At 38.6% G+C, this 24,861-nt stretch overlaps 1 protein-coding gene across 5 annotated transcripts in view; it reads left to right on the top strand.

Annotated features, from left to right (window-relative positions):
• The window catches only part of LOC127412226 (histone-lysine N-methyltransferase NSD2-like), a 28,611-nt gene that overhangs the window by 259 nt on the left and 3,491 nt on the right, over positions 1-24,861 (top strand). The window contains exons 1-21 of one of the 5 annotated variants that reach the window (XM_051648435.1): positions 1-29; positions 1,609-2,348; positions 3,377-3,569; positions 4,534-4,691; positions 4,821-5,270; positions 5,375-5,455; positions 5,544-5,715; positions 5,866-5,928; positions 6,039-6,154; positions 6,271-6,367; positions 6,484-6,599; positions 8,450-8,542; positions 8,626-8,749; positions 8,887-9,087; positions 9,332-9,511; positions 9,708-9,864; positions 14,072-14,274; positions 14,372-14,475; positions 15,073-15,342; positions 15,452-15,568; positions 24,672-24,813. In XM_051648435.1, coding sequence (XP_051504395.1) covers positions 1,623-2,348; positions 3,377-3,569; positions 4,534-4,691; positions 4,821-5,270; positions 5,375-5,455; positions 5,544-5,715; positions 5,866-5,928; positions 6,039-6,154; positions 6,271-6,367; positions 6,484-6,599; positions 8,450-8,542; positions 8,626-8,749; positions 8,887-9,087; positions 9,332-9,511; positions 9,708-9,864; positions 14,072-14,274; positions 14,372-14,475; positions 15,073-15,342; positions 15,452-15,568; positions 24,672-24,813 — 3,763 coding nt within the window. In that variant the 5' untranslated portion in view covers positions 1-29; positions 1,609-1,622. The other 4 variants (XM_051648434.1, XM_051648433.1, XM_051648436.1 and 1 more) reach the window with 4 other exon arrangements.

Raw genomic sequence — 24,861 nt, 5'->3', positions numbered from 1 at the left:
GAGAGTTTCCCGCAAGCCTCTCAATATAGGTCTGGAGTAATGGAGATGCTGTAAACCGGTTTATTTTCCCACATAATAAGTCGTGGCACATCATAGTTAAGTGCGATAATTGTCTATTACACGCCGGGTGGGATATCAGAGAGAAAAACTGTTTTTTTGTCTCAATGGGTCGTTTTGCGGTGTGTCAGGCTGAGGCAGCTGTATCTCACTAGCTAGCTGGCTAGTTCGTGGAGTAATTCATCTCTGTTTGAGGGGGAAATTAGCGAGTATATAAAAGTGTCATACGAGTAGTGTATAACCCACCCCAGACACCCTCTCTGAGAATGCATACTAGTGCAACTATGTGTTTGACCGCACAAGTCGTTTTATTTGTTTGTGGCGTGTCATCTCTTTGCTAGCATCTTATTAGCTTTGGCTCTATACAGTAACTTTTGCGAACTTTGGCCGTAGAAGGCTTGATGACTTCACTGGGTATATACAGTTGCAGGGTTTTAACGTAGAGGACTGTGGCAATTTAGGTGTTTCCGTGTTAAATTTTGTCATTTTTACTTGCAGTTTGCAGTGAGTTATTAGGTATTGTTAAACGAGCTCATCAACAAGACGGCTCATCCATAATCTCCCTTCACTGATGTTAACGAGGCACCCCGACCGCTCATCGTGAATGACAATAGCTCGATAACTGCTACTCGTTTAAGACGGTTCGGGGATTTGCATTTGAGCGGTCACTCCGTTAAAGAAAGCTTAGCGTAAATATTGTTCTGATTCTCATGCAGAAGTACGGTTATAACTTCTGATTCAGCCATTGCCATGTTGCACGGTACATTTAGATAAACGGTACGTTTGATTTTTATTATTATTATTATTATTATTATTATTATTTATTTATTTTTTGATCGAAAGCTTGTAATTTAACTTTCGATATAGTTTGTTTTAGGATTAATTTGAGAAGGTGGCGTCGGGCCCACTATTTCATTGAACTGAATGAAAGCGGCTGGTCACTCACTCCCGCACAGCGAATCCGCCATGGTAGCCATTTTAACGTGGGACCAACCACTATTTTAAAACTTTTAAAACTCTTTCCTCAGCATAACTAACTGAATGATTTCACTTTAGCCACCCTGTCATGATGCGAACCAAAACGCAATGGCTGTATAAAGTGTTAATTTGTGGCTTTTGAGAGCTGGTGCTTGCAGCAGTCGTCACAGGTGCAGTGGTCAGCACGCGCTGCGTTTGTCCGCACGTTGCGTGTTTACGATGAACAAATATAAACGACGATGGTGAATTGTTTCGAGACCTATTTGTTTTCAGTTTCTCATCTATATGTTAGTTTCTTTGTTTGTTTTTGACGACAATATAATCACTTTTCAGAACTTTTTTGTTTCCGGTGTTGTTGTTTTTTCTATAATGTTTTCGTGAAATTAATTTGCTTTGTATATGACAACGTAATTTTCCTTGCATTATTATGAAACGCTATAGTTTTCCCCAAACTGATGTATCTGTTGTGTCGTTCTGTTCATAGGAACAATGCATGCTGTGACTCACAATTGTATGTTAAATATGTTGTAATTTTATTAATAATAATAAAATTCATTCATTTGTGTTTCACAGGCCACTGATTCGTAATGACAGACAGTAAGGGGAGATCACTGCCTGCAATGCCAGAGCCCAGGAGTCCTACCACCATGAAACAGCCCTCTGATTCACCTGGTGGACATAAAGGGCGGGGTGATGGGAGCACAGACCCCTCTATTCTTATGGATAAATCTGCTACCCAGCTGGCAGCTACACCTCAAGAAAGTGTTCTGCAGATGATTGGCAATCATAATCACACCCATGGTCATAACCATACCCACGAGCGACTAAAGGACCTGACCTCTCGCTTGTTAAATGGCGATCAAGACAAAATTCCAAAACTCTGTGCTGCCACAGCAGCACAGCCCCTTCTCAAGGGCGTGGAGCCAGTTCCTCAGCACGCCAGCCCTCCGAGGAAGTCCATTGCCTCTCCCGAACTCACGTTGAAAATAACCAAGTTAGTTGTAAATGGGAAGCCAAGTCGATATGAAGCAGATTATGTGGGGGAGGGAACAGAAGAGACAAATGCCCCTTCTGGACTATCAGAAGGTGTTCTGGGCTCTCCGACTGCCAGTAGAGAGAGACGAAAGAGGAAGAGGGGGCTTGTGAGGAAGAGAACTCCACTGAATCTTAGACGTCCTATTTTATCCCCGACTGTAAACGCTGATAGATCACCTCTTCTGCACGCCACATTGAAGCCACATGACCTAACCAGTGATCCATGTGTCCTTCCCACTAAGTCTAATCAGCAGACTAATTGCGAGAGACCTGCTAATGTAAGTCCCACACCAGACCAGGGATGGCTCATTCAAAAATTATAATTCTCGAATCATTTACTCACCCTCGTGCCCTCTCAAACTCGTGTGACTCTTTTGTGCGGAGCACAAACATATTTTAAAGGATGTATGATGGGTGTTTGTCTATACAATTTAAGTCAATGGGGTCTAAAACTTTCAAGCTCCAAAAAGCACATTAAGGCAGCATAAAAGTAATCCATATGACTCGAGTGGTTTAATCCATGTCTTCTGAAGAAATACGATCAGTGTGGGTGACAAACAGACCAAAAGTCCTTACTCACCATAAATCTTGCCATCCACAGTCTCCTTGGCACTTTCATGAGAGAAGCTCATTCACACGTTTTCTCGTGATTGATGCATGCACAGAGCGCTGTGCATGAACCACACACAATGTTTCCAAGTTTCTCTGTTCTCACGCCCAGTTGTGCTATTTTGAAGAAGCAGACGCTAGTTAAAATGATTGAGTATCTTGTAAAAAATTTTTAGGATATTTATCAAATTTAGTTAGCACGATGACCAAAAGGTTGATGATAAAAACTAGAAAATGAAAATGCAACGTCTTATTGATGTATAATACCGGGATTGAAGTCAAAAGCGTGCAGCGTTCAATTCGGGCCGGATGTCAAAGTTATAGTGAATAAGGGCTTACATTTTGGTCTGTTTCTTACTCCAAGCAATCAAATTGCTTCAGAAGACATGGATTAAATAACTCAAGTTGTGTGGATTGTTTATTTTGCCTTTATGTGCTTTTTGGAGCTTGAAATTTTACGTTTGTGTTCTGCAGAAGAAATTTGTGAGTTTGAGATAGCATGAGGGTGAAAAAAATGATGAGAATTCTCATTTTGGATGAAATATCCCTTTAATGACCCTCATTTACCAGCACTTTTTCCTTTAAGTAACTTTCGTACAAAATTTGCTATTTATTCAAGTGAAACATTTTTTTATTTGCCGCTCTTTAACACAGCATTGTAACCCAGCAACATTTTACATTCATTTTTGTCATGCAGCAGCCTATGCCGGAGTGCGAGGTGAGTGATGTTGCACAGGGTGTGGATGAAGTGAAAGCAAGTGATACAGAGACACAACCCCATGTCCAGTACTCGGTGGGTGACATTATCTGGACCAAAGTGTCTGGATACCCATGGTGGCCATGCATGATCACTACAGACCCTGAGTTCGACGTGCACTTTAGGTTGAAAGGTAAGGCCTAGAGCAGTTGATTTGATTTCCTCAACCACAAAAGATTAGTATTATTTTCGTACTCAATTATTTGACAATTTGTGGCGGATCATGCCGATATTTAAACTCTGATGTTGGCTGCCCCCTTTCATGATGCTTAGTGTATGTTTGCTTGTATACTGACATTATAAATTGTACATTGCAAGCTAAAAACAAAAAAACGCACGGGTAATATAAAATATAACAACATAATCAAATAGGTCAAGCACTAACATTACAAGACCGCCTGCTGAAATGAAGAAAAAAATCAAGATCAGTAGCAAAGCATGAACCTGCCATATTTACAGCATTGCTAGGAATCAAATTGGGATTCTCTCATTTCTTTACTTTATGACAAACACAACTGACTGAAAGGTATTTAGGAAAAACATTGATAATCAGATGTGGAAAAATAATACTGTGAGAAAAAAATAATATTTGCATTTTCTTAATGCTGCAAGTTATAAAAGCATAACTTCACGCCTTGATTATGGACAAGCTAGTTAATGTGGGCTTTAAGTCTTAGAGGTGGGAAGAGTTTGTCCAAATAGCACAACCTACAAAGTCATTATCATAGCTGTGGTAGCTAAGACCATGAAAGTGACTAAGGAGGACCACGTAAATATTGACAAAAGGGTCCAGAGGTGATCTGTACTTCTGGATAAAAATATTGTCTAAAAGTGGGATTTTAAACATGAGAGAACCATGTCATGACTTCTCTTTCAACACCATACACAATGTCAAAAGCAGCACTTTTGGTCTAAAATAGGCAAACACTACTAATAGAGGAGAGCACAGAGCCTGTGAAAATTATGTTTACAGAAGTGTGATCCTGAGATAACAAGCAGAGAGAAGGACTGACTTCCAACTGCATTGTCAACAGGACAGCATTAGAAATTTAGCTTCTGTAAAAGGTGGAATTCTCAATATTTGTTTGTTTTAACAGTGAATGGCCGCAAAGGAATGTTGTACCATGTACAGTACTTTGGAGATGCTCCAGAGAGAGGATATGTCTTTGAGAAGAGCATAGTCACTTTCTCTGGTAAAGACCAGTATGAGTCACTTAGTCGTGGCAACAAACTCAGTGAAACCAGCGGAAGGAAGGTACAGTTATTACTACATACATATTCCAAAACGGTTTGTTTTAAAAAAAATCTTTTTTTATTTTTATTTTTTTTGTGGTAGTATGATGGAATTCACTGGTCTCATACTTCCTTAATTTCCTCTCTCCAGCGATCAATTCCTCGTAAGATTCGAGAACAGTGGGAAATAGGTGTGTTGCAGGCTACAGAAGCATTGAGTCTACTCATAGAGGAGCGACTAAACAAATTCAGCTATGTTTATGAAGAAGGGATAGCCCAGTTCAATCCTCACATGCTACAAGAGCTTCAAGCACAGCACAATCAGGAACCACAGCAAGACCACAGAGAGTCTCAGCAGCTTGTCAGTCTCACTCCCCCCGACTCCACCCAGTCCAGCCCCAACTCCACGAAAACTTCCATCAAAGACCTTGCTCCTCCAACAGACATCAGCACTTCAGCAGGGAAAACCACCCTCCCCAGAAAAGCACCTAAAACTTCAGTTAAGAGGGATCGCCGTAGACAATGCCCAGCAACACCGAAGAGGGAGAAGACGGCAGCTACCTCTGCGAAAGAGATCCCTCTAACAGAGTTTACTGTTCAGGTAGCAAGTAGTGTTCTTAGGATTGTTTGCATCTGTATAAGATTTCATTTTGTGAGGTAATGTAGGTTTAGAGATTGAATGTTGCATATCTTTTTGTGTTGTAGAATCCATGCACTGCATCAGAGACACTTAAACCTCAGAGGAAAAGACAGACAAGGGCTGGGAAACGGACAACCCGGAAAAAAGTATGTTTTGTCAAACTGGATTATGAGCAGTGTTAGTGGTATTTGTTGTTCTAATCGCTTTGTTTCTTTCCATGTGGTGTGGGTGAAGGACATACTCTGTATTGGCTTAGACCTTCAGCCAAAAGCACCTCAGAAGAAACAGAGGCAGCTCAGGCAGAAGTTTCCTGCAGCACCAAATTCAGTGAAGAGGAGGAGAGCAAAAGCAGGCGTCAGTATATCTGACACTTTGAAGGCAGAGTCCTCTAATCCTGGGCTGTCAGGTGAGAAACAATTTAAAACACATTTTAAAATCTTTGACAAATCAAACATTTGTAATAATATAATGAAAATATTGACATTTCCATGGATGCCTTGCAAGAACAGACCTAAATCAGTCTGTGAGTGGTTTTGATCATATTTGTTTTTTTTAGATATAGTGGTATCAACACCAAGCCAGAAACCAGTGAAGGACAAGGCTGATGCAGCTTCTAAAGGTGTGTGGGTGGTTTCTTTATTAGTTGCATCCTTTCAGTAGCTGGAAAAACGAATTCTTAGTTCTTAAAGGCTTAAAATGATGAGCGTGTATTTTGACTGCTTCATACAGGAAGGAAAAAAGGATCTAAACGTTTACGAGAGGAGTCAAAAGAGGAGGGTGTGACATCCCAGCCCAGAAAGAAAAGCAGGCTGGAAAAGGGGTTGAAAAACCAGAGAAGCCAAAAGGTATGAAGGTGGAGAAAAAGCCCTGCAGTCACTGAATTGAAGGAGTCTGATCTGAAACGTTTTGTGTTAATTGTTTTTAAAAGATTGTTTTTTTTCTCCTCTTTCTCTTTTGTCAGAAGACCACATCAGATGAGGCAACTTTCACCACACAGAGGAGGAGGAAGCAGAAATCTGACCGGAATGAGCCAAGAAAAAGATCTAGAAAAGCCTCAAGTAAGTTTGCAAACTATTTCAACAAAAAAGGACAAGGCAAGGTCTAAATACTGTTTATCTTTATTGCTTTCTTCTAGATGTGTCCATTTATGCTTCTGTTTTTAAACGTTTCTCAGGGGAGGAGTCTCCTGCCAAGGTCAAACGTGTCAGGAAGAGGAAACAGCAGTCAGGCAGACAATCACTTCCTGCCTCATCCAAAAAGCGTCGTCCATCAGATTCTCCGGAGCCAGAGGTGTGTATGTGTGTGGGTTGTGTTATGGACTTGGCAATCCACAGTCAATATGCAGGGTTCTTACTGTCATGGAAAGCCTGTAAATGTCTGGGAATTCTATAGTCAAAATACTTTTTGTCTAGTCATACTCGGCTCTAAAATATTTTATTGGCTTGAAATATTTATATATATATATATATATATATATATATATATATATATATATATATATATATATATATATATATATATATATATATAGGGATGTGCGAGTCTAGTCGACTAAACGGTTCTGATGCTGCTAGTCGACACCGGAATTGCTAGTCGGTTAATATTTCCCCCCATTAAACTGATAATAATTTTTACACATTTACGTTTGGCTTTATATTTTTACAGAGATTGCACTTAAATTACTGTCATATTAATGTTACATATTTTAAATAGAATTAATAATACAAATATTATTTAAAAAGAGGATATCTGGAGCAGATACAGAGCTTAATTTCACCTCCGGCTGCGTGTGCTTCTTCCCCCTCTCACTCGCGGCGCGCGCAGGAAAATGTCCTCTCGCTAGACAAGAAAACTCAGCAAAGTAGTTATGAAATCACTTCGGTGGTGCGGGAATCGGCTTTCCAAAAAGTCCCTATGGATGTTTTCACATTTGAGTCTTCTTTACATCTGTGTATGCTTGTACATTATTTTTCCGCTGAGCGGGCTTTTTCAAGTGCAGGATAGACACCTCAGGTGAGTCAAGTCCCTTCTTTCACCGGACCATGTCGATGGGTTAATTTTACTCATCAAAAAATTTATGCTTTTGAGTAAGTAGCCTAGAAAATAACTGTTTTAGACTAGGTATGCCATTTTTTTAATCTGCAGATTAAGAAGGCTATTTTCAACGAGGTGCCGACTGCTTAACGTGTCTATCTTTTATTCTGTGTGCACGTCATGTTTAGAATACATTAGGTTTATTGTAGTCTACATCACAGGCCTATTTTTTCTATCCTATAGCTACTATTTTTTAAACTGTTATTGGTTAACGTTCTTTACCGAACAGCTGTCATATTAGATCAATGGTTAACGCACGACTGCACGTCGTGAAATACGCGTGACTTTTCAGCGCAGTTTTTTTCTCTCATAGATTTGGCTTAGTTACCTGTTAATTATTTTCAACAATGTCCTGACTGTTTTAATGTGTTAAGTAACTTTTACTTGGTGAATTCCGTTTAGAACAGGCTTTTAGGGTTGTTTCATTTAATCCTGCACTATTCATTCAATTGTTGTCAATAAATATGTCTATTAAATATTCGCTAACTTCGATTCAGTGAATGCGTGTCATGTTCTATATTTAATGTACAATGATCATGATTCAAGGCGAGGACGTCGCAGATAAATGCCCCTTTTCAGTGGAATTTAGCATCGGATTTGGAATAGATTAATTATTTTAAATGGGTCGCATAATTTTTTTTTTTTTTTAACTGTTTTCTGAAGGTTGGTTTCTCTTTAGACTAGTCGGTTACAATACTTCCGTTTAAACGACAGTCAAATTAGTCGTAGCGCACATCCCATATATATATATATATATATATATATATATATATATATATATATATTATTATTTTATTTTTTTTGTAGTAGAGTGCAATCTCTATTTAAAATAGTACTCATCCAGTGAAAAATAATGGAAATTAATTGGTCAGAAGTTGTGGGAACCCTGATTATACCATTCTTGGTTGTGATATTTAAAAAACAAAATGTGACAACTTTTACTTTGTGTATGCATTAGCGATTCCGGTCTTTTTCTGGAACAACAAATGAATGGTTTGCATTGCTTTTGTGTTATGAATGCTTATTTGTTTTTGGTGTGTGAGCAGAGACCGGATTCTCCCAGTGATAGCACAGATGAATCACAGACCTCAAAGAAGACAGAGCGCACTGCAGGAGCAAAGAAAGAGTGTGTGTGTCTGGTAAGTGAGCTAAGTGTTTTCTGAGACTTTCTGCCATTTTATTTGCTGCATGGGCATGTGTGTGATGTGTTACTGTTCCACAGGTGTGTGAGCGGACAGGTGAGGATCTAGTGTTGTGTGAGGGACAGTGCTTTGGCTCATATCACCTGCAGTGTATAGGACTAGAGCGATCAGCAAAAAAGGTGCTCTGCACCACCTGCAGCTCAGGTTAGACACTCAGTCACTGGTTATGTGGGCTGTTTTTTATATATATATATATATATATATATATATATATATATATATATATATATATATTTAACTATTGTGAGCTGTTTGAACTTCATATTCTGTATTATTTTCAGATGTGCATGTGTGTTTCACCTGTAAGAAGTTTGACGGAGAGGTGCGGCGCTGTTGTGTTCTTCACTGTGGCCGCTTCTATCATGAGTCCTGTGTGCAGTTGAGTGATCTGACTGTGTTTGAGAACCGAGGGTTCCGCTGCCCCCTGCATACCTGCCTCAGCTGCCATAACAGTGGCCGAGGCAATGCCAAAGCCACCAAAGGTACTTAAACTATCTATCTATTTATTTTATCTATATTTATTTAATTATACAGTGACATGTATAAATCTAGTCAGTAAGTTTTTGACCGATTCATTACAAGAACTGTCTCATAAGTGTCATTCGTTTCAAAACAAACAGGCTCGTTGTTGTGCCGTCCTGGCTATGCAAAGTAGGATGTGTATTCAGTTGCTGCTGGTTTTGTGTTGCACTATAGTAAAGCATACGTTCCATTGTCTCCTTGCAGGAAAGATGATGCGCTGTTTGCGCTGTCCTGTGGCCTATCATGTTGGAGATCTATGTGTTGCTGCTGGTAGCGAGATGCTGTCTTCCACTGCCATCGTTTGCACAAACCACTTCAGGGCTAAGAAGGGCTACAGTCACCACTCCCACGTCAATGTCAGCTGGTGCTTTATCTGCTCAAAGGGTGTGTCTTCCACTGTATTCATTCACGATTTAAGATTTCTATTAGTTATTCAGTGAGCAGTGTCTGCAGTAGTCTCATTTAAACATTGCAATTTGGGGGATTTAAGTGTCCCTAGTTTAGTTTTATTTGATCATGAGAACAATGTGCCTGAAGTACTGTACACGAATATAAATATGCATATGTTTGTGTGTTTTAGGTGGCAGACTGCTGTGTTGTGAATCGTGTCCAGCTGCGTTTCATCCTGACTGTCTGAACATTGCTATGCCTGATGGCAGCTGGTTCTGTAATGACTGCCGCTCGGGAAAGAAACCCAGATACAGAGACATCATCTGGGTCAAACTGGGGAACTACAGGTCAGTTTTCAGCTGCAGTACAAACTTGAACTTTATTTAGTGTTCAAATTCAGTTACTTCACGGCTCAACAATAAGGAGTGGCCAGTGTGAGAGAATTTCCGAATTTACGTTGACGGAACTGTTGCTTGCCATGTCTGGCCGGTGCTTAAATTCTTATGTTCCTAAGATCCTGGGGGGGGGGGATTGTTAGTAAAATGTTCACAGAACTAAAAATCTGAGCTTCTGGCCAGTATAACTAATCCTTATTGATGAGGTCTTCACTTACAGCAGGGGTTTTATTTACTTTCGTCATCTTATATTAACAGGGTACCCGTGGGTCCTTAAAAAGTCTTAAATTTACTTTTTTAAATTTAAGGCCATAAAAAGTCTTAAATATCTTAACTTACAAGAAGTCTTAAATGTAGTTTTCTGAGGTCTAAAATTTTGGGGAGTGAATAGAGGAGACGCTTAAAACAGCAGAATCTGCGTGAGTCAAAATCATCATCTCTCTGTCTCGTGCATTTAGTAGCTGATGCTTGAGTTTAGCGTGAGCGCGCGCAAGAGTGCATTTTTACTGAATTACGATGTTACACATGTATAAACCTTCATAAACCCGTTAATCAGAAATGCAAATGCCGTTATTTTGCATCTCGGTAAGCGAGCGATGTGCTAACACTATTGCTCCTGCTTATAATCGACAAAGCTGTCAACGTTGCAATTTGCGAGCATGTGAGGTTGGAGCGGTTTTGACTAGGGATGCACCGCACCGATGCTACTTTTTCTCTTCCAATTCCGATATCGGAAATCTCAGTATCGGCCGGTCCCGATCTGATACAAGTGTTGTTTTTTTGCATAATTAGTTTAGAATATCTTTACGTTATTGTGTGGAACTAATTGGGAGTACTCTTTAATATGTAAAGAAACACAAACCTCTAACTACACATTATTTCAATATAAATGTATAGCTTAAGAAAAACTTTATTGTTAACTAGTATACTGGATAATGTAGCAGCAAAATTAACAGTAATTCCAGTATAAGTCATCAGTAAAAAAGAAGCCATATTTTTTTTGTTTTTTTGCAAATTTTTTTCAACTTGCATCTGGACTTTTAAAGGATTCAGATATCTTTTTAGTTGTAAGCTAAATTTTCATTTACACAGTTATTTTTTGGAACCCATTCAACTTAAATATTGTTATAAATTATAAACAAATGATAATAATATACTATAATAGTAATATATAGAAATACATCTCAATCATGCACCTTTAACTTTTAAACCCTCACGCTTTTATTATGACATTCTGAACTCTCCAGGAAGTCCTGTATGTGTCTGTTTGTAGGCAAGTTCACAGTAGTTTAATTCACTGCTTATTCAAATTTTGGTAAAATGCACCTCTGGTGCTGTTCTAAATGCATATTATAAGTGAACCGAACTTTTGAGCATCTACATTCTAAATGTTCGTGAGTAGCGCTCAAATATTGCGCACCGCTATGAAGGCTAAAAATAGACGTGGGTGTGTGTAAACAGAGAAGCGCCACTCACTGACGCACTGGAGCTGCACGTGCATTTTATATTTACTTATAAAACACAGCCTTTTGTGATTCACAGAGCTATCGCACGTCTTCAAATGGCTTTGAATAAAATGCACGAATCATATGAACTATTTTAACTGTGTTTTTATGGTTCTTTTATGTCATTTTTTTGAGCTTGACAGTAACGAACATGACTAACACACAGTATCGGATTTAGATCGGGCTTGTTAGACCGATACCCGATCCGTTTAAAAACGGCAGTATCAGAGCCGATACCGATCCAGGTATCGGATCGGTGCATCCCTAGTCTTGACACCTTTCAGATCGTGGCGCTTCCTTATTTTACATCACCTTTGACAAGAATTGTAAAGCTAACAGAACTACTCAGCTGCAGAGTTAAACCTGTTATATCTCTCATCTCCATCTCTGTAGATCTGACATATACAGGTATTCTCTCTGCCATCTGAATCAGTCAATTTTATTGTAATAATATACAAAACAATAATATAATTACATAAATATTATAATAATAATATACAGTACTGTGCAAAAGTACTGTATATTATAGTACTGTTTAGGCACATAAGATGTTTCACAAAAACATTTGTCTTAAGATGATTATTTATATCTTCATCTTTAGTGTGTCAATAGGAAAAATACATTTTAGACTCCCAAACATTTCTTTTGCAAATAGAAAAGATTAGAATAGAAGAACAGGGAGCCCTGCAACAGATGTCATGGCACCCACAAAGCCCCCCACTGAACATTGTTTCAGTCTGAGATTACATATAGAGACAGAAGCAATTGAGACAGCCTAAACAGATAGAAGAACTGTGGGGAATTCTCCAAGAAGCTTGGAACATCCTATCTGCCAACAACCAAGAAAAGCTGTGTCCAGATGTGTACCTAGGAGAATTGGGGCTGTTTTAAAGACAAAGGTGGCCACACTAAATATTGATTTAGCTTTTTTATGTTTACTGGACTTTGTATGACGTTAATTGATAAATGAAAACTATTTATGGCATTATTTTTGAAGACATCCTCGCTATGCAACATTTTTAACAAGTGCCTAAAACCTTTGCACATTACTGTATATAATATGAAAATATAATATATTTAATATTTAGTATATAATCTGTTTTCAGTATACATCATAACTAATTATGCAGCACAGTTCTCTTTCATAATTTAATCTGTTAACATTTTCAATACATATTGTCACGTTTAAATGATAATTTTTAAGGTAACCAATGCATTTTGACTTGAGATATTTCACACAAAAATGAAAATTGTCATCACTTACATTCATGTTGTTGCAAACCTGTATGACTTTCTTATTTCAGTGGATATCAAAAGGAGATATTAGTGAGTTTCAGTTACCATTCACTTTCATTGAATGAAAAAAAGATGCAGTGACAGTGAATGAGACTAAACATTTTGCTTAACATCTCCTATTTTGTTCCATGGCAGAGAAAAATTCATGCAGACTCAAGGGTGAGCAGTGATGACAGAAATTTCATTTTTAAATGAACTGCCCTTTAACTACCTGTTAAAGTATTTGTTAAAGGTATCTGCCAAGAAAAAATATATAAATGTTATTCAGAACATGCTAGACCTTATTCACAGCAGCGCCATATTTAATTTTTGACGAGAATGACAACGAGGCTGTGAGGGATAGACGTACAGTCTCTTCAATGGGCTGTACTGCAGTTTAAAGTGTTTTTGGATCATTCTGCAGACAAAGCATTGAAAAAATATCTGTAAATGATCTAGGAGCTTTTTACTGCTCTATACCGTGCATGCCATTGAAGAGATGGTAAGTCTGTCCAAACTAATGAGCACAGTTTCACTTCCATTCCCATTAAAAATCATACATGGCGCTACTGTGAATAAGGTCCATAGACCAATCCTCTTGTTTACAAAAATGTCAGCGCATGTGTAGTAAGTGGTGGCAGAAAGCCATCTGACTGTTAGATTTGACAGATTAGATGATTAAATGAAAGTATGACACAAAACCATCATAAATACAAACGTATTCTTAGCGATACAATTACTATAATGAAATGAGTTAATAACAAATGTAATCATGCTCACTATAAATGTTTGCTGCAAAGTTGTGAGTTGAAATTATCTCCTCAGTCCAGCCAGCTCTGTTGATGGCTTGAAGCCACAGCAGTCAATGAGAGCCCTCTGAATAATTTTTCAACCATGTAATCCAATAAAAGTTTACTTTTTACGCATGGTTTTTGCCACCACTTCTGTGTTTGATATAAGCAGTGACATTGCCGAAGCATTGGTCTATTGCATCATGTCTTGCTGGAAAGCAAGTGACTAAAGAGAAGGGTCACAATATAGGCTACATACTTAAGGCTATGTGCATTCTTAATTAATTCATTTAGAGTTTTAATGTTGTATTAACTTATTTAAAATAAGAAAACACATAAATACACAATAAAATATAAAAAACATGTCCAGAGACATCCAAGTAGCCTCAGTGGGTTTGTTTTACCGGCTAATAAATTTAATGTTTTTTTAAATTTATTTTATTTTATTTTTATTGCGAAAGCGGTCTTAAATTTTTCTCCTTTTTTTGGCCTTAAAAAGTCTTAAATTTAATTCCTTCGAACCTGCAGAAACCCTGATTAAAGATAATTTTCTTGTTCTAACCATTTTACTTCATTTTGAAATTCTAGATGGTGGCCAGCGGAGATTCGTCACCCTAAAAACATCCCAACAAACATCCAGCATCTGCGGCATGAGATTGGAGAGTTTCCAGTGTTCTTTTTTGGCTCTAAAGACTACTTCTGGACACATCAGGGCAGAGTGTTCCCTTACATGGAGGGAGACAGGGGAAGCAAACACCAGCAGACTGGCATCGGCAAGGTCTTTAAGAATGGTAATAGAAGCCTCAGGTGTCTTATCTTATGCATATCAGTATTTTCAGTGCTGTTATTGAATTCCTCTGTCTGGTTCCTCTGTCCCCATCTATACAGCCCTGTTGGAGGCTGAAGCTCGTTTTAACGAGATAAAGATGGAGCAGGAGGCCAAGGAGGCTCATGAGAACAACAAAAAACCTCCTCCATACAAATTCATTAAGGTACTGCGATTTACTTTGTTCCACAATGAACTTTATAAGGGATACACAAAAATTTTCAAATCAACTGGTCTTTAAGTGAGGCAGATTTAGGGTTGTGTCCTCAATAATGATTAACAGACAGATTCAACAAATAAATATGCTAAAAACTATAAACTCTTGTTGCACAAAGTCTTTTCTAAACCGAGACCTACTGATTATGCTTAAAAAGGGAACATTGCTCACAGCAAGTGATGTGAAGTCTGACAGTTGAATTAAGGGGTGAATTTTCAACAGAAGCAGTGCTTTGATGCCTACAGCTGCAGTGCTTTAAAGAGGAGGAATTTAGAGAAGCAACTTCTCAGAAAGGGTTTTAGTGTACCACTGAATGTCTAGTTACTGTCAGACTCTTGGTACGCTTTCTGAGCAGTTCTCTTCCCATTTAAATGTAAAGGTAAAACAATTAAAATAAATTTTGTGAACTCAGAGGACCTCACTAATTGACTAGTTGGTGATTTGACTATTTGACCATCCTGGTCCATCCCTAGGTCTTTAAACGCATTTGTAATGTACAAGCTAATGAGCATGTGTGCTGAATAATATATTGGTGAATGGTTTCAGGTGAATAAGCCTTGCGGGCGAGTCCAGGTCTACACTGCGGACACCTCTGAAATCCCCAAGTGTAACTGTAAGCCATCAGATGAGCGTCCCTGCAGCTTTGAATCAGAGTGTCTGAACCGCATGCTGTTGTACGAGTGCCACCCTCAGGTGTGTCCAGCTGCAGAGCGCTGCCAGAACCAGGACTTCACTAAACGCCTGTACCCTGACACCAAGATCATCCGCACTGCAGGCAAAGGCTGGGGCCTGTTGTCTATGCGAGACATTAAGAAAGTGAGTGTGCTGGGTTTTGAAAAACTGTAACTTATAAAGGAGTTTTACTTTGTGGTTGCTGATTGGGTTTGTGTCCTTGAGCTGATTTGTGTTTTTTGGTGTCATTCAGGGGGAGTTTGTGAATGAATACGTGGGTGAATTGATTGATGAGGAGGAGTGCAGAGCCAGAATCAGATACGCTCAGGAGAACGACATCACACACTTCTATATGCTCACAATTGACAAGGTAATTCATATAAAAAATAGTCCCCCCTCCTTATTTATTGCAGTAATCTTAACATTTATTTATATTATGAAGGCACAGTGTGTGTACGAGTGGTCGACAGGTATATCGCAGAGGCCAATAAATTTGCAGATATTTGGTATTTTAAAATTATCTAGCATGTATTAGAATAGCCTGGATCAGACTAACGAATATTGCGCAAGGTTCAGTCTGTGACACTTCAAGAAGGCGATCTGGGCCGAGTTAACTAGAAGCGGCCTCCCGCTGGATCGAGAGCGATAGAGCAACTTCAAAGTAAAAGCGTGTAATGTGCTCTATAACTAAATTCCATATTCACTGTATTCTGTATGTACAATTGGTTTGATTCAGTCTTTTGTGAGAAAATGCGATTACTAATGCGGACACACTGTCCATGGTTGTTGGACTTCTGTGTACACTGTTGTTATTTCCTTCTTCCTAATGTATTACAATTTTTTAATGTGCAAGTAATTACTAAAATGGGAAGATTAAACTGAAACATAAATGTACAAAACCATCTAAAAAACACTTATTTTTTTAAGTTAAAGTGAAATTGAGTAAATATATGCTAAATAAAAATGTATTTATCCAATTTATGCATGTCATGAACTACAGTATTATTAGGGTTCTTACAAAGTCTTGAAAGTTTGGAAAATACTTGATTTTTCACTGTTTGGTTTTCAAGGTTTGAAATATGCTTGAATTTTCAATATATTCCTTGAAAATGCTTGATTTTTTTTCTCAGGTAGTTGAAAGTTATAAAAGGTCTAAAATTATTTCAAATTTGAAATGGATATTATACAGTCTTTATGCCTGTGGTCTCGTGAGCGGAGGCACACGTGCGGCTCTATGCATTTTGCTTGATGTCGCGTGAACACGGGAGTACTGCAAATCTCAAAATAATTTACAATCAAAATATGGTATCGCATGAATACTTCAGTTGGGCAGAAAGTCAACGTAGGCTATGTGATAAATATGTTAAATGTAGGACTGAGTTAGGCAAAATAAAATCATAATCGTGATTATGAACCAGTGTGATTTCTATTTTTTCTGATTAACATTTTTATTGATTCCTATAAATAACAAAGTAAAGCAAAACACACACACATATATATATACACGCACACACACACACAGCATCAACATTTAACCCCACTATTACTCCTCCCAATCCCCAACCCCACCTTGACCCTCAACATCCCTGTGGTCACAAATGATTATAGACACACACACACACACAAATAAAATAAATTATATATATATTAATCACACAAATTTAAAACTAAATCTCTCCACTGCCCCTCCCCGAGAGCCCTCCAAAAACTCAATAGTTTGTGTCCCATTTCCCAACAAACAAATCTAAGTTACCCAGTCTTCTAAATGACACTTCTGCAAAAGCCACAACCCTCCCCATCTCTGTGAACCACTCCTGAAATGGGGGAGCTCCAGTCGACCTTCATCCCCTTTAAAATAATTTGTCTGGCGATCATTACTCTGGTCAGAACCCAATTTTTTGTGTTTATTCCCCACATGGATGACCGTCCCATTGCCCAGAACACAGAGTCTGGGACAAAATGAAATCCGTGTGCCCAATACATCACACACAAAATTCTGAACCTTCAACCAAAATTCTTGGATCTTAACACACCACCAAAAAACATGGGTTGTGTCTCCATCTTCTGATTGGCATGGCCAGCAGGTGGGTGTGTCTTTAAGACCAAGCCTATACAATCTAGAGGGGGTCCAATAGAATCGATGTAAAATCTTGAATTGCATAAGGGACAACCTAGCATCTCAAGATGCAGACTTGACATTTTTTAGAATCCTAGCCCACACTCCTTCCTCCAATACTAAGTTTAAAAAAAAAAAAAGCTCCGTCCCCCAGACTGAATTAGCAGGGAGTAATACTCTGATGCCTCATGACCTTTTCCAAAAGCAGTAATCACCACTCCAAGAGTATCTGCCGCTTTAGGGGGGTGTATGCTACTCCCAAAAATAGTACAGAGCAGGTGGCTTAGCTGTAAATACCTAAAGAACTGAGATCTGGGAATCCCAAAATGTTGAAACAAATTTTCAAAGGATCTCAACACTCCACTGTCATATAGGTCACAGAGTGTGTTAACCTCCCTCACAATCCACTCTGACCAGCAGAAAGGGGACTTATTAATACATAATTTAGGGGTTCAGCCATATGCTAAAGGCAACTTTTAAAAAAATGTCCAAATTAAACATTCTGGACACTTTTGTCCATACCGAATGCAAATGCGAGATAGTTTGATAAAGGCTTTGTAATGGCGAAATAGGGGCAAGAACTTCCTGTTCAATACAAAACCAGGAAGGGGCTCTCTCAGGTGGAAGCAACCAATGAGCCAAATGTCTGAGGCCGAATGCATAATAATAAAACAAAATCTTGGGTAGGCCTAGCCCACCTTTGTCAATCGGCCTATCGGCTTACTGAAATGTAATCTGGGACATTTACCATTCAAAATGAAGGACTTTGCTATGCTATCAAATTGCTTGAAACAAGAGAGGGGGACATATACAGGGAGAGATTGTTGCAGGTAGTTACATTTTGGAATACAATTCATTTTAATAACATTAACCTACCCAATCATAGATAAATGTAATGAAGCCCACCTGCCCACATCGTTTGAAAACCTTTTTTTTAAAGGGTCAAAATTGACTCACATTTGCTGGGAATAAAATGCCCAATTACTTAATGCCCTGTTTGGGAAACTGGAAGGCGCCTGGCTGAAAAGCCGTTACTGGGCAGTACGCTGTCAGAGCCAAAGCTTTGGATTTAGACCAACTGACTGAGAATTTAGAAAAGGAATTAATTTTGTGAAGGCAAGGCGTAGATCTAGTAGGGTCAGAGATCATCTGGGTAAAGTAAAAGTTTATGCGCCACATATCACGCCACCATCCCTGGAAAATCCTCCTTTCTTATCGTGGCTGCTAATGGTTCCAGGGAAAGACGGAACAATAATGGGGAAAGAGGGCAACCCTGCCGGGTGCCCCTATCCAAAGTAATCTGAAATTAATCAATTTGTTTGTACCGCCGCTACCGGCTGTCTATAAAGTAACTTAGTCCATCCAATAAAAGTATCAATATGTATAAGAGATGTCATAACTTAATCGGTTAGCCAAAATTTTTGACAATATTTTTACATCTAGCTGGATCAGGGAAATTGGATGGTAACTCTTACACTTGCTTGGATCTTTGTCCTTTTTAAGAATCAGACTGATCGGGGGCCTGGGTAGCTCAGTGGTAAAAGACGCTGGCTACCACCCCTGGAGTTCGTTAGTTCGAATCCCAGGGCGTGCTGAGTGACTCCAGCCAGGTCTCCTAAGCAACCAAATTGGCCCAGTTGCTAGGGAGGGTAGAGTCACATGGGGTAACCTCTTCATGGTCGCTATAATGTGGTTCGTTCTCAGTGGGGCGCATGGTGAGTTGGGCGCGGATGCCGATGTGGAGGGCGTGAAGCCTCCACATGCGCTATGTCTCCGTGGTGACACGCTCAACAAGCCACGTGATTAGATGCGTGGGTTGATGGTCTCGGATGCGGAGGCATCCGGATTGAGGCGAATCACTACGCGACCACGAGGGCTTAAAGTGCACTGGGAATTGGGCATTCCAAATTGGGTGAAAAGGGGGGGAATCCAAAAAAAAAAGGACTGATCCGGGCTTGTCACGGTTGGCGGAAGCTTTCCATTCTTTAATGTTTCCATATAAACTTCTAGCAAAAGTAGAGCAGTTCTGTAGCATAAGATCTAAAATATTCAGCGGCAAAGCCATCTGGCCCCAGAGCCTTGCCTATAGGCAAGGCCTTAATTACCTCGCCAAGCTCCTCCCAAGATTATCTCAGAATCATGAGAATTTTTTTGCTCAGTCATCAGTTTAGGAAGTTCTAATGGATCCACAAAGTTTCTAATATCTTCATCAGTAGACGAAGATGTGGAACTATAGAGATCAAGATAGAATTCTTTAAAAGCATTATTCATATCAATGGCCGAGATAAATATTTCACCACCAGCAGAATTCACTGAGGGAATGGTAGAAAAAGACACTCTCTGTTTTATATATCTAGCCAAAAGTTTCCCTGCCTTGTCCCCCATCTCAAAGTATGACTGTCTTGCCCTGAATAGCCAAAACTCCACCTTCTGTGACAAAATAGTATTATATCTGTATTTCAATTGGGTCAATTCTCTGAGGCCATTAGACGACATTCTGCGTTTCAGCTCTGCTTCGGCACTTTTAATATTCCCTTCCAAATCCACGAGTTCTTGTGCTTTGGATTTTTTGGGTGAGTGAGGCATACTGTATGATCCGGCCCCTAAGAACCACCTTAAGTGCCTCCCAAGCCACGCCCACAGAGGATACTGAGGACCGGTTGGTCTCCATATAAACATTGATTTCAGCCTTTAGCATTTGTTGGAATTCAGGATTTTGCATAAGGGATACATTAAAGCGGCAACTATATGATTTATTTTTCTCCGTATGTGGCAACACCTCTAAATACACCAGGGCGTGATCTGAGACTAAAATGTTTCCAATTGAGGAATCAACATCAGATGAAATGAGGGACTTGGATATTAAATATATATATATATAGTCTAAAGTAAATCTTATGGATTGGTGAAAAATTATAGTCCTTACCAGTTGGGTTCAAAAGTCTCCAAATATCTGTAAGACCAAGATTTTTACATATCCCGTCAATGATGCTCAAGGGGACATGCACACTTTTGCTTCACTATGATCAAGGACTGAGTACATCAAAAGATTAAAGTCTCCTCCCAATATTATATCATGTGGGGTGCCAGCGGCTTGCAACATCCTTTCAAGATCTATAAAAAAGCCCTGATCATCAATGTTAGGTACGTAAATATTAGCCAAAATAAGATTTTGCCCCTGAATTTCTGCTAAAACAATAATGACTCTTCCTAATTTATCTTTAATCTGTTTGAGACATTTGAATTGTATATGTTTATTTATCAGTGTAATGACTCCCCTGCTCTTACTTGAGCCAGCACTACAGAAAACCTGCCCACCCCATATTTTCCCAAATATTTTAGCTTTCTGCGGGGAAAGATGCATTTCTTGAAGAAACACTATATTATATTTCTTACAATAAGAAGAGAAATAACCTTCCTTCCTTTTTATGGGGTGCCCCAACCCATTCCACGTGGAGAGAGGCAATCCACTCATATTAACATTTGACATTTTGACATATGAGAAAAAATAGATTGTGTCAAAAACAAAATTATACAGACCACATTCCAACATTAGAGCAACAATCAAACCCCGAATTTCCCCCAGAACCAAACAAACAGAAAAAAGAAAAACGTGCGCATTAACCCTGTGCACAACAGCGCCAACTGGCGTCCATCCCTCTAAACTCAAACAGTCCATGTACGCCTAAGAGAGCCCCCACAACACATTTGCCGTCGGAATGCTCAAGTCCGGTGTTTCAATACAAATTTTGTGAGACAGAATTACACAACAAAAGTCTATAAAACAAACTCCAGCCAATAGGCAGAATAAACACAAAGAATGTGTAAATTCATCCACATATCTGTCCTGAAGGTGTGTTTCACCACAAAACAAACTCCAGCTGCTAGCGGAACCAGCACAAAAAAGAAAGAAAAGAAAACCACTCCTTTTCCTCGGACAGTCTGACAGAGCTCGCCACGCATGACGCCACACAATTCCACCAGTGCGATTTATTAAACCCCACAAAAGGCTGCAATTTCATTAAATTCATAAAATATAGTCTGGATTAACATGGTCCAGCACAGCCACTGTTTTCAACTGTCTCAGCGGCCCGCAAACAGCGAACGGCCCACACAAACTCCCAACATGACATTTTGGGAGTGTTCTGACTCTGAGTTTGGTTTGCTATTAGTTCACGGTGTGTTTTCTTATGTGCATTGAGAATGCAAAGTGCCATGAAATCACTTTTTCACGTAATTCAGAAAATTTTTGTAATAACGTCCAGTCTGTAATCTGATTACATTTTGTGGTAATGCAGTAATGTAACACATTACTTAACAAAATAAATAATCTGATTACAGTTACAGACATGAATGAAATTAAGTTACTTGGATTACACATTTATTGCTAAAACAATAATAATTAAGTAGAATGCATTTTAAAATGTTTTACGTTCCTTTGTTGGAACTTTTATGAGTGTTGCTGTGTCAGCTAATGAGCATGCGCTCTAACAAACCACCATGGCATTGAAGACACGTATATCGAGGCGATGGCAGATGAGTGAGCTGTGTTGCTATGGACGCAGCGGAGTGTAGTTATTTATTCAAATTGAAAACGAAAGTGAAGCGTTTCAAATTTTCATGCACTCACAATCGATCTCAGCGAGCTCTGTGTCAGCATGCTCCCAGCCCTAGCTGAGGTACGCAAGGCTGGGCCAGCAACAAATCCTCCTTAAATATCCACGCTCCGCCCCATTGGGTGTCCCTCTGCGGCTGCCGCGGGATGAGAGGGGATCAGTTTCGAGTGTATATGGAAAACAGCACTTGTTCCCATCTGACAGAGGGATATATAGCTCACAATATGGGAACATTTGCAGAATGGCGTCTTGAAAACGACGTTGCTAAGCAAATGGCTTTTTGTGTTCTTTATGTATTGTACACAATAAAACACAAACACAAAGCTATAGCATTACAGATGCGCAAGTGATAAAGGATACTCAATTCGTCCGAGCACAAGCAGGGAGGTAGAAATAATCCACTCGCTGTAAAGTTATGTAAACACACACATGCTACACATGTACACACAAACAGACAGACATGCATGATGCAACACACAAGCAAACCTGTATATTCACACCGAAAAGAAACAGCAAGCATTCAGATACACAATGGTTTTACTATCAAAGCTGTCTGCAAATGGGTTTCAGAATGGTTCTGGTCTTTTATACCAACACAAACACAGGTAAACAAGCTTACTGTACACATACATGCCACACACAGCTAATAAGGTTGTAGATAGCGGGTACACACACACACATACCTGAAGGTACTACTACAGCATATTTGAGATAAAGTTAAGTTGCATTTTTAGAAATGCATTGGATCTCTTTAGCCAAGTTTCTGTCTTTGTCATATTACTGTAATTTGGTTAATATTTCAGTCAATATTAAAGTACTAAAAGAGCTATTAATGTCACCTTTGTTTTTGTCACAGGTTTGATTGGTTTTAGAAGGTAGCTTCAAAGTAATTAGTAATCTAATTACAATTTCCTAGAAGTAATTAGTAATCAGTAGTGGACTACTTTTTTGAAAATAATTTACCCAACACTGATAACACTGTGGCACAGAAGAGGGGGAGGTGGCATTTTACCACATTGTAAATAAGGAGCATGTAAAAAAAAAAATAAATAAATAAAAACTACGCAAGAAATAAAAATGTCTTCAGTTTACTGTTTAAAAAAATAAATTAAAAAAAACATGAGGGTTTAATGGGACCAGTGCTGTGTGAATGTAATGAAATAACGACAGAAACTACAATAAGTTTATTGCTGTCAGTCCATGCATGAAATTTTACAAAATCATTTAGTATAATTTGTAGGTGAACATTTGTTGTTTATTCATCGGCTGTGTATTTATATGTTGGTCAATTTACCAATTTTAATATGATTAACACACATTTATATTTATGATGAATATTATTCTTCCATGAACTCATTAAGTGGGAAAACACGACTTGATTATTTTAAACTGGCAGAAACCCTGTTTTGCTGAGAAGCAGTGTTACATGTTCATAGGCCTTGTTGAATGTGTACCTTACATATTTTAGCTGTTAGAACAGAGATTCCACATGCATCTAATATCTTGTCACTGAATAGCTTGTATTGTTCAAAGAAATCTTATTTTAGCCTTTATTCAAATAGGGGACAAAATATCAGTTGTAGAATTTTTGCTTGTATTAGTGAAACACCCACACAAACATTGTTTAAAAATATCCAAATATATTTTATATTTCTTTACATTTTGCACATGGAAAAGAATAAGTAACTACAGTAACCAGGATTTGTTTTCCCCCATGGTAATTCACGTCCTATAGATAACTGGTGTTACTGACTGTAACTGTGTGTAAATGCAAGACTTTGGTTGTAATCATATTAAGGATTTTAGTCTTGGTTATCTGTGGTTTTAAAGAAATTCTTAAAACTTTAATTTTTATAGATTGGGCAATGTTTGAAATTAAAGACAATGCTTTTTTATCATTGCATTTTTGTCAAGTAACATTTAGATTTGGATAATGTAATGCTTAAAGTTGAATTTCACTTCTAAGAAGCTGTACGAACGAACCCTCTATTATAATACATTGTGGGTAACACTTTACAATAAGGTTCCATTAGTTAACATGAACTAAAAATGAAAAGTACTTTCACAGCATTTATTAATCTTGGTTAATTTTAATTTCAACATATACTAATACATTTTTAAATCAAAAGTTGTATATGTTAACATTATTTAATGTACTATGAACTAACAATGAACAAAGATTAATAAATTATGTAAAAATATACTGTTCATTGTTAGTTCATGATACCTAATGCATTAACTAATGTTAGAGAATGGAACCTTATTGTAAAGTGTTACCAAATTGTGTGATATATCAGCATTATATCGGCCTCCCTGCTTTCTGGATATCGACCAATAAAAAGACCCATATCAGTCAACCTCTAGTGTGTACGTATTTCACTTTATTTTGGGGGGAAAATTGTTTTTAAAATTGTCTGTTTTTAAAGTTGCAAATTTAGGGGTAGGTTTAGAATGTGGGTTTGGGTTAGTCTAGTAATTATAATTCACTTTGTATAGTAGTCAATTGATAGCCAAGTGAAGGTGTGTGGAAGCCCCATTCGCTCTGCCTGTACAGAGTTTATGCTGCGTGGTGTTTGAACCCTGTGCAGCCGAGCCAGAGAAACAGTGCTGTATTTGGAGTGCCACCAAGCAGCCTTGTGTGGCACTACAGTTCACAGTACTACAGATGATAGATAACACACTTGTAACAGCATAAAGGTTTGTGACACTTCTACATTGATAATGTAAATCTTTGTGTGTAGGATCGCATTATAGATGCGGGTCCCAAAGGGAACTTCTCTCGCTTCATGAATCACAGCTGCCAGCCTAACTGTGAGACTCAGAAATGGACTGTTAATGGAGACACACGTGTGGGCCTGTTTGCTGTGTGTGACATCCCTGCTGGTGAGCTCACATTCTGAAAAGGGGAATACAAAGCCGACTATGTTCGGA

This window comes from Myxocyprinus asiaticus, chromosome 21 (assembly GCF_019703515.2).
Source record: "Myxocyprinus asiaticus isolate MX2 ecotype Aquarium Trade chromosome 21, UBuf_Myxa_2, whole genome shotgun sequence".
Taxonomy (NCBI): domain Eukaryota; kingdom Metazoa; phylum Chordata; class Actinopteri; order Cypriniformes; family Catostomidae; genus Myxocyprinus; species Myxocyprinus asiaticus.
The sequence above is the reverse complement of the archived record's forward strand: the minus strand, read 5'-3'. Positions and strand labels throughout refer to the sequence as shown.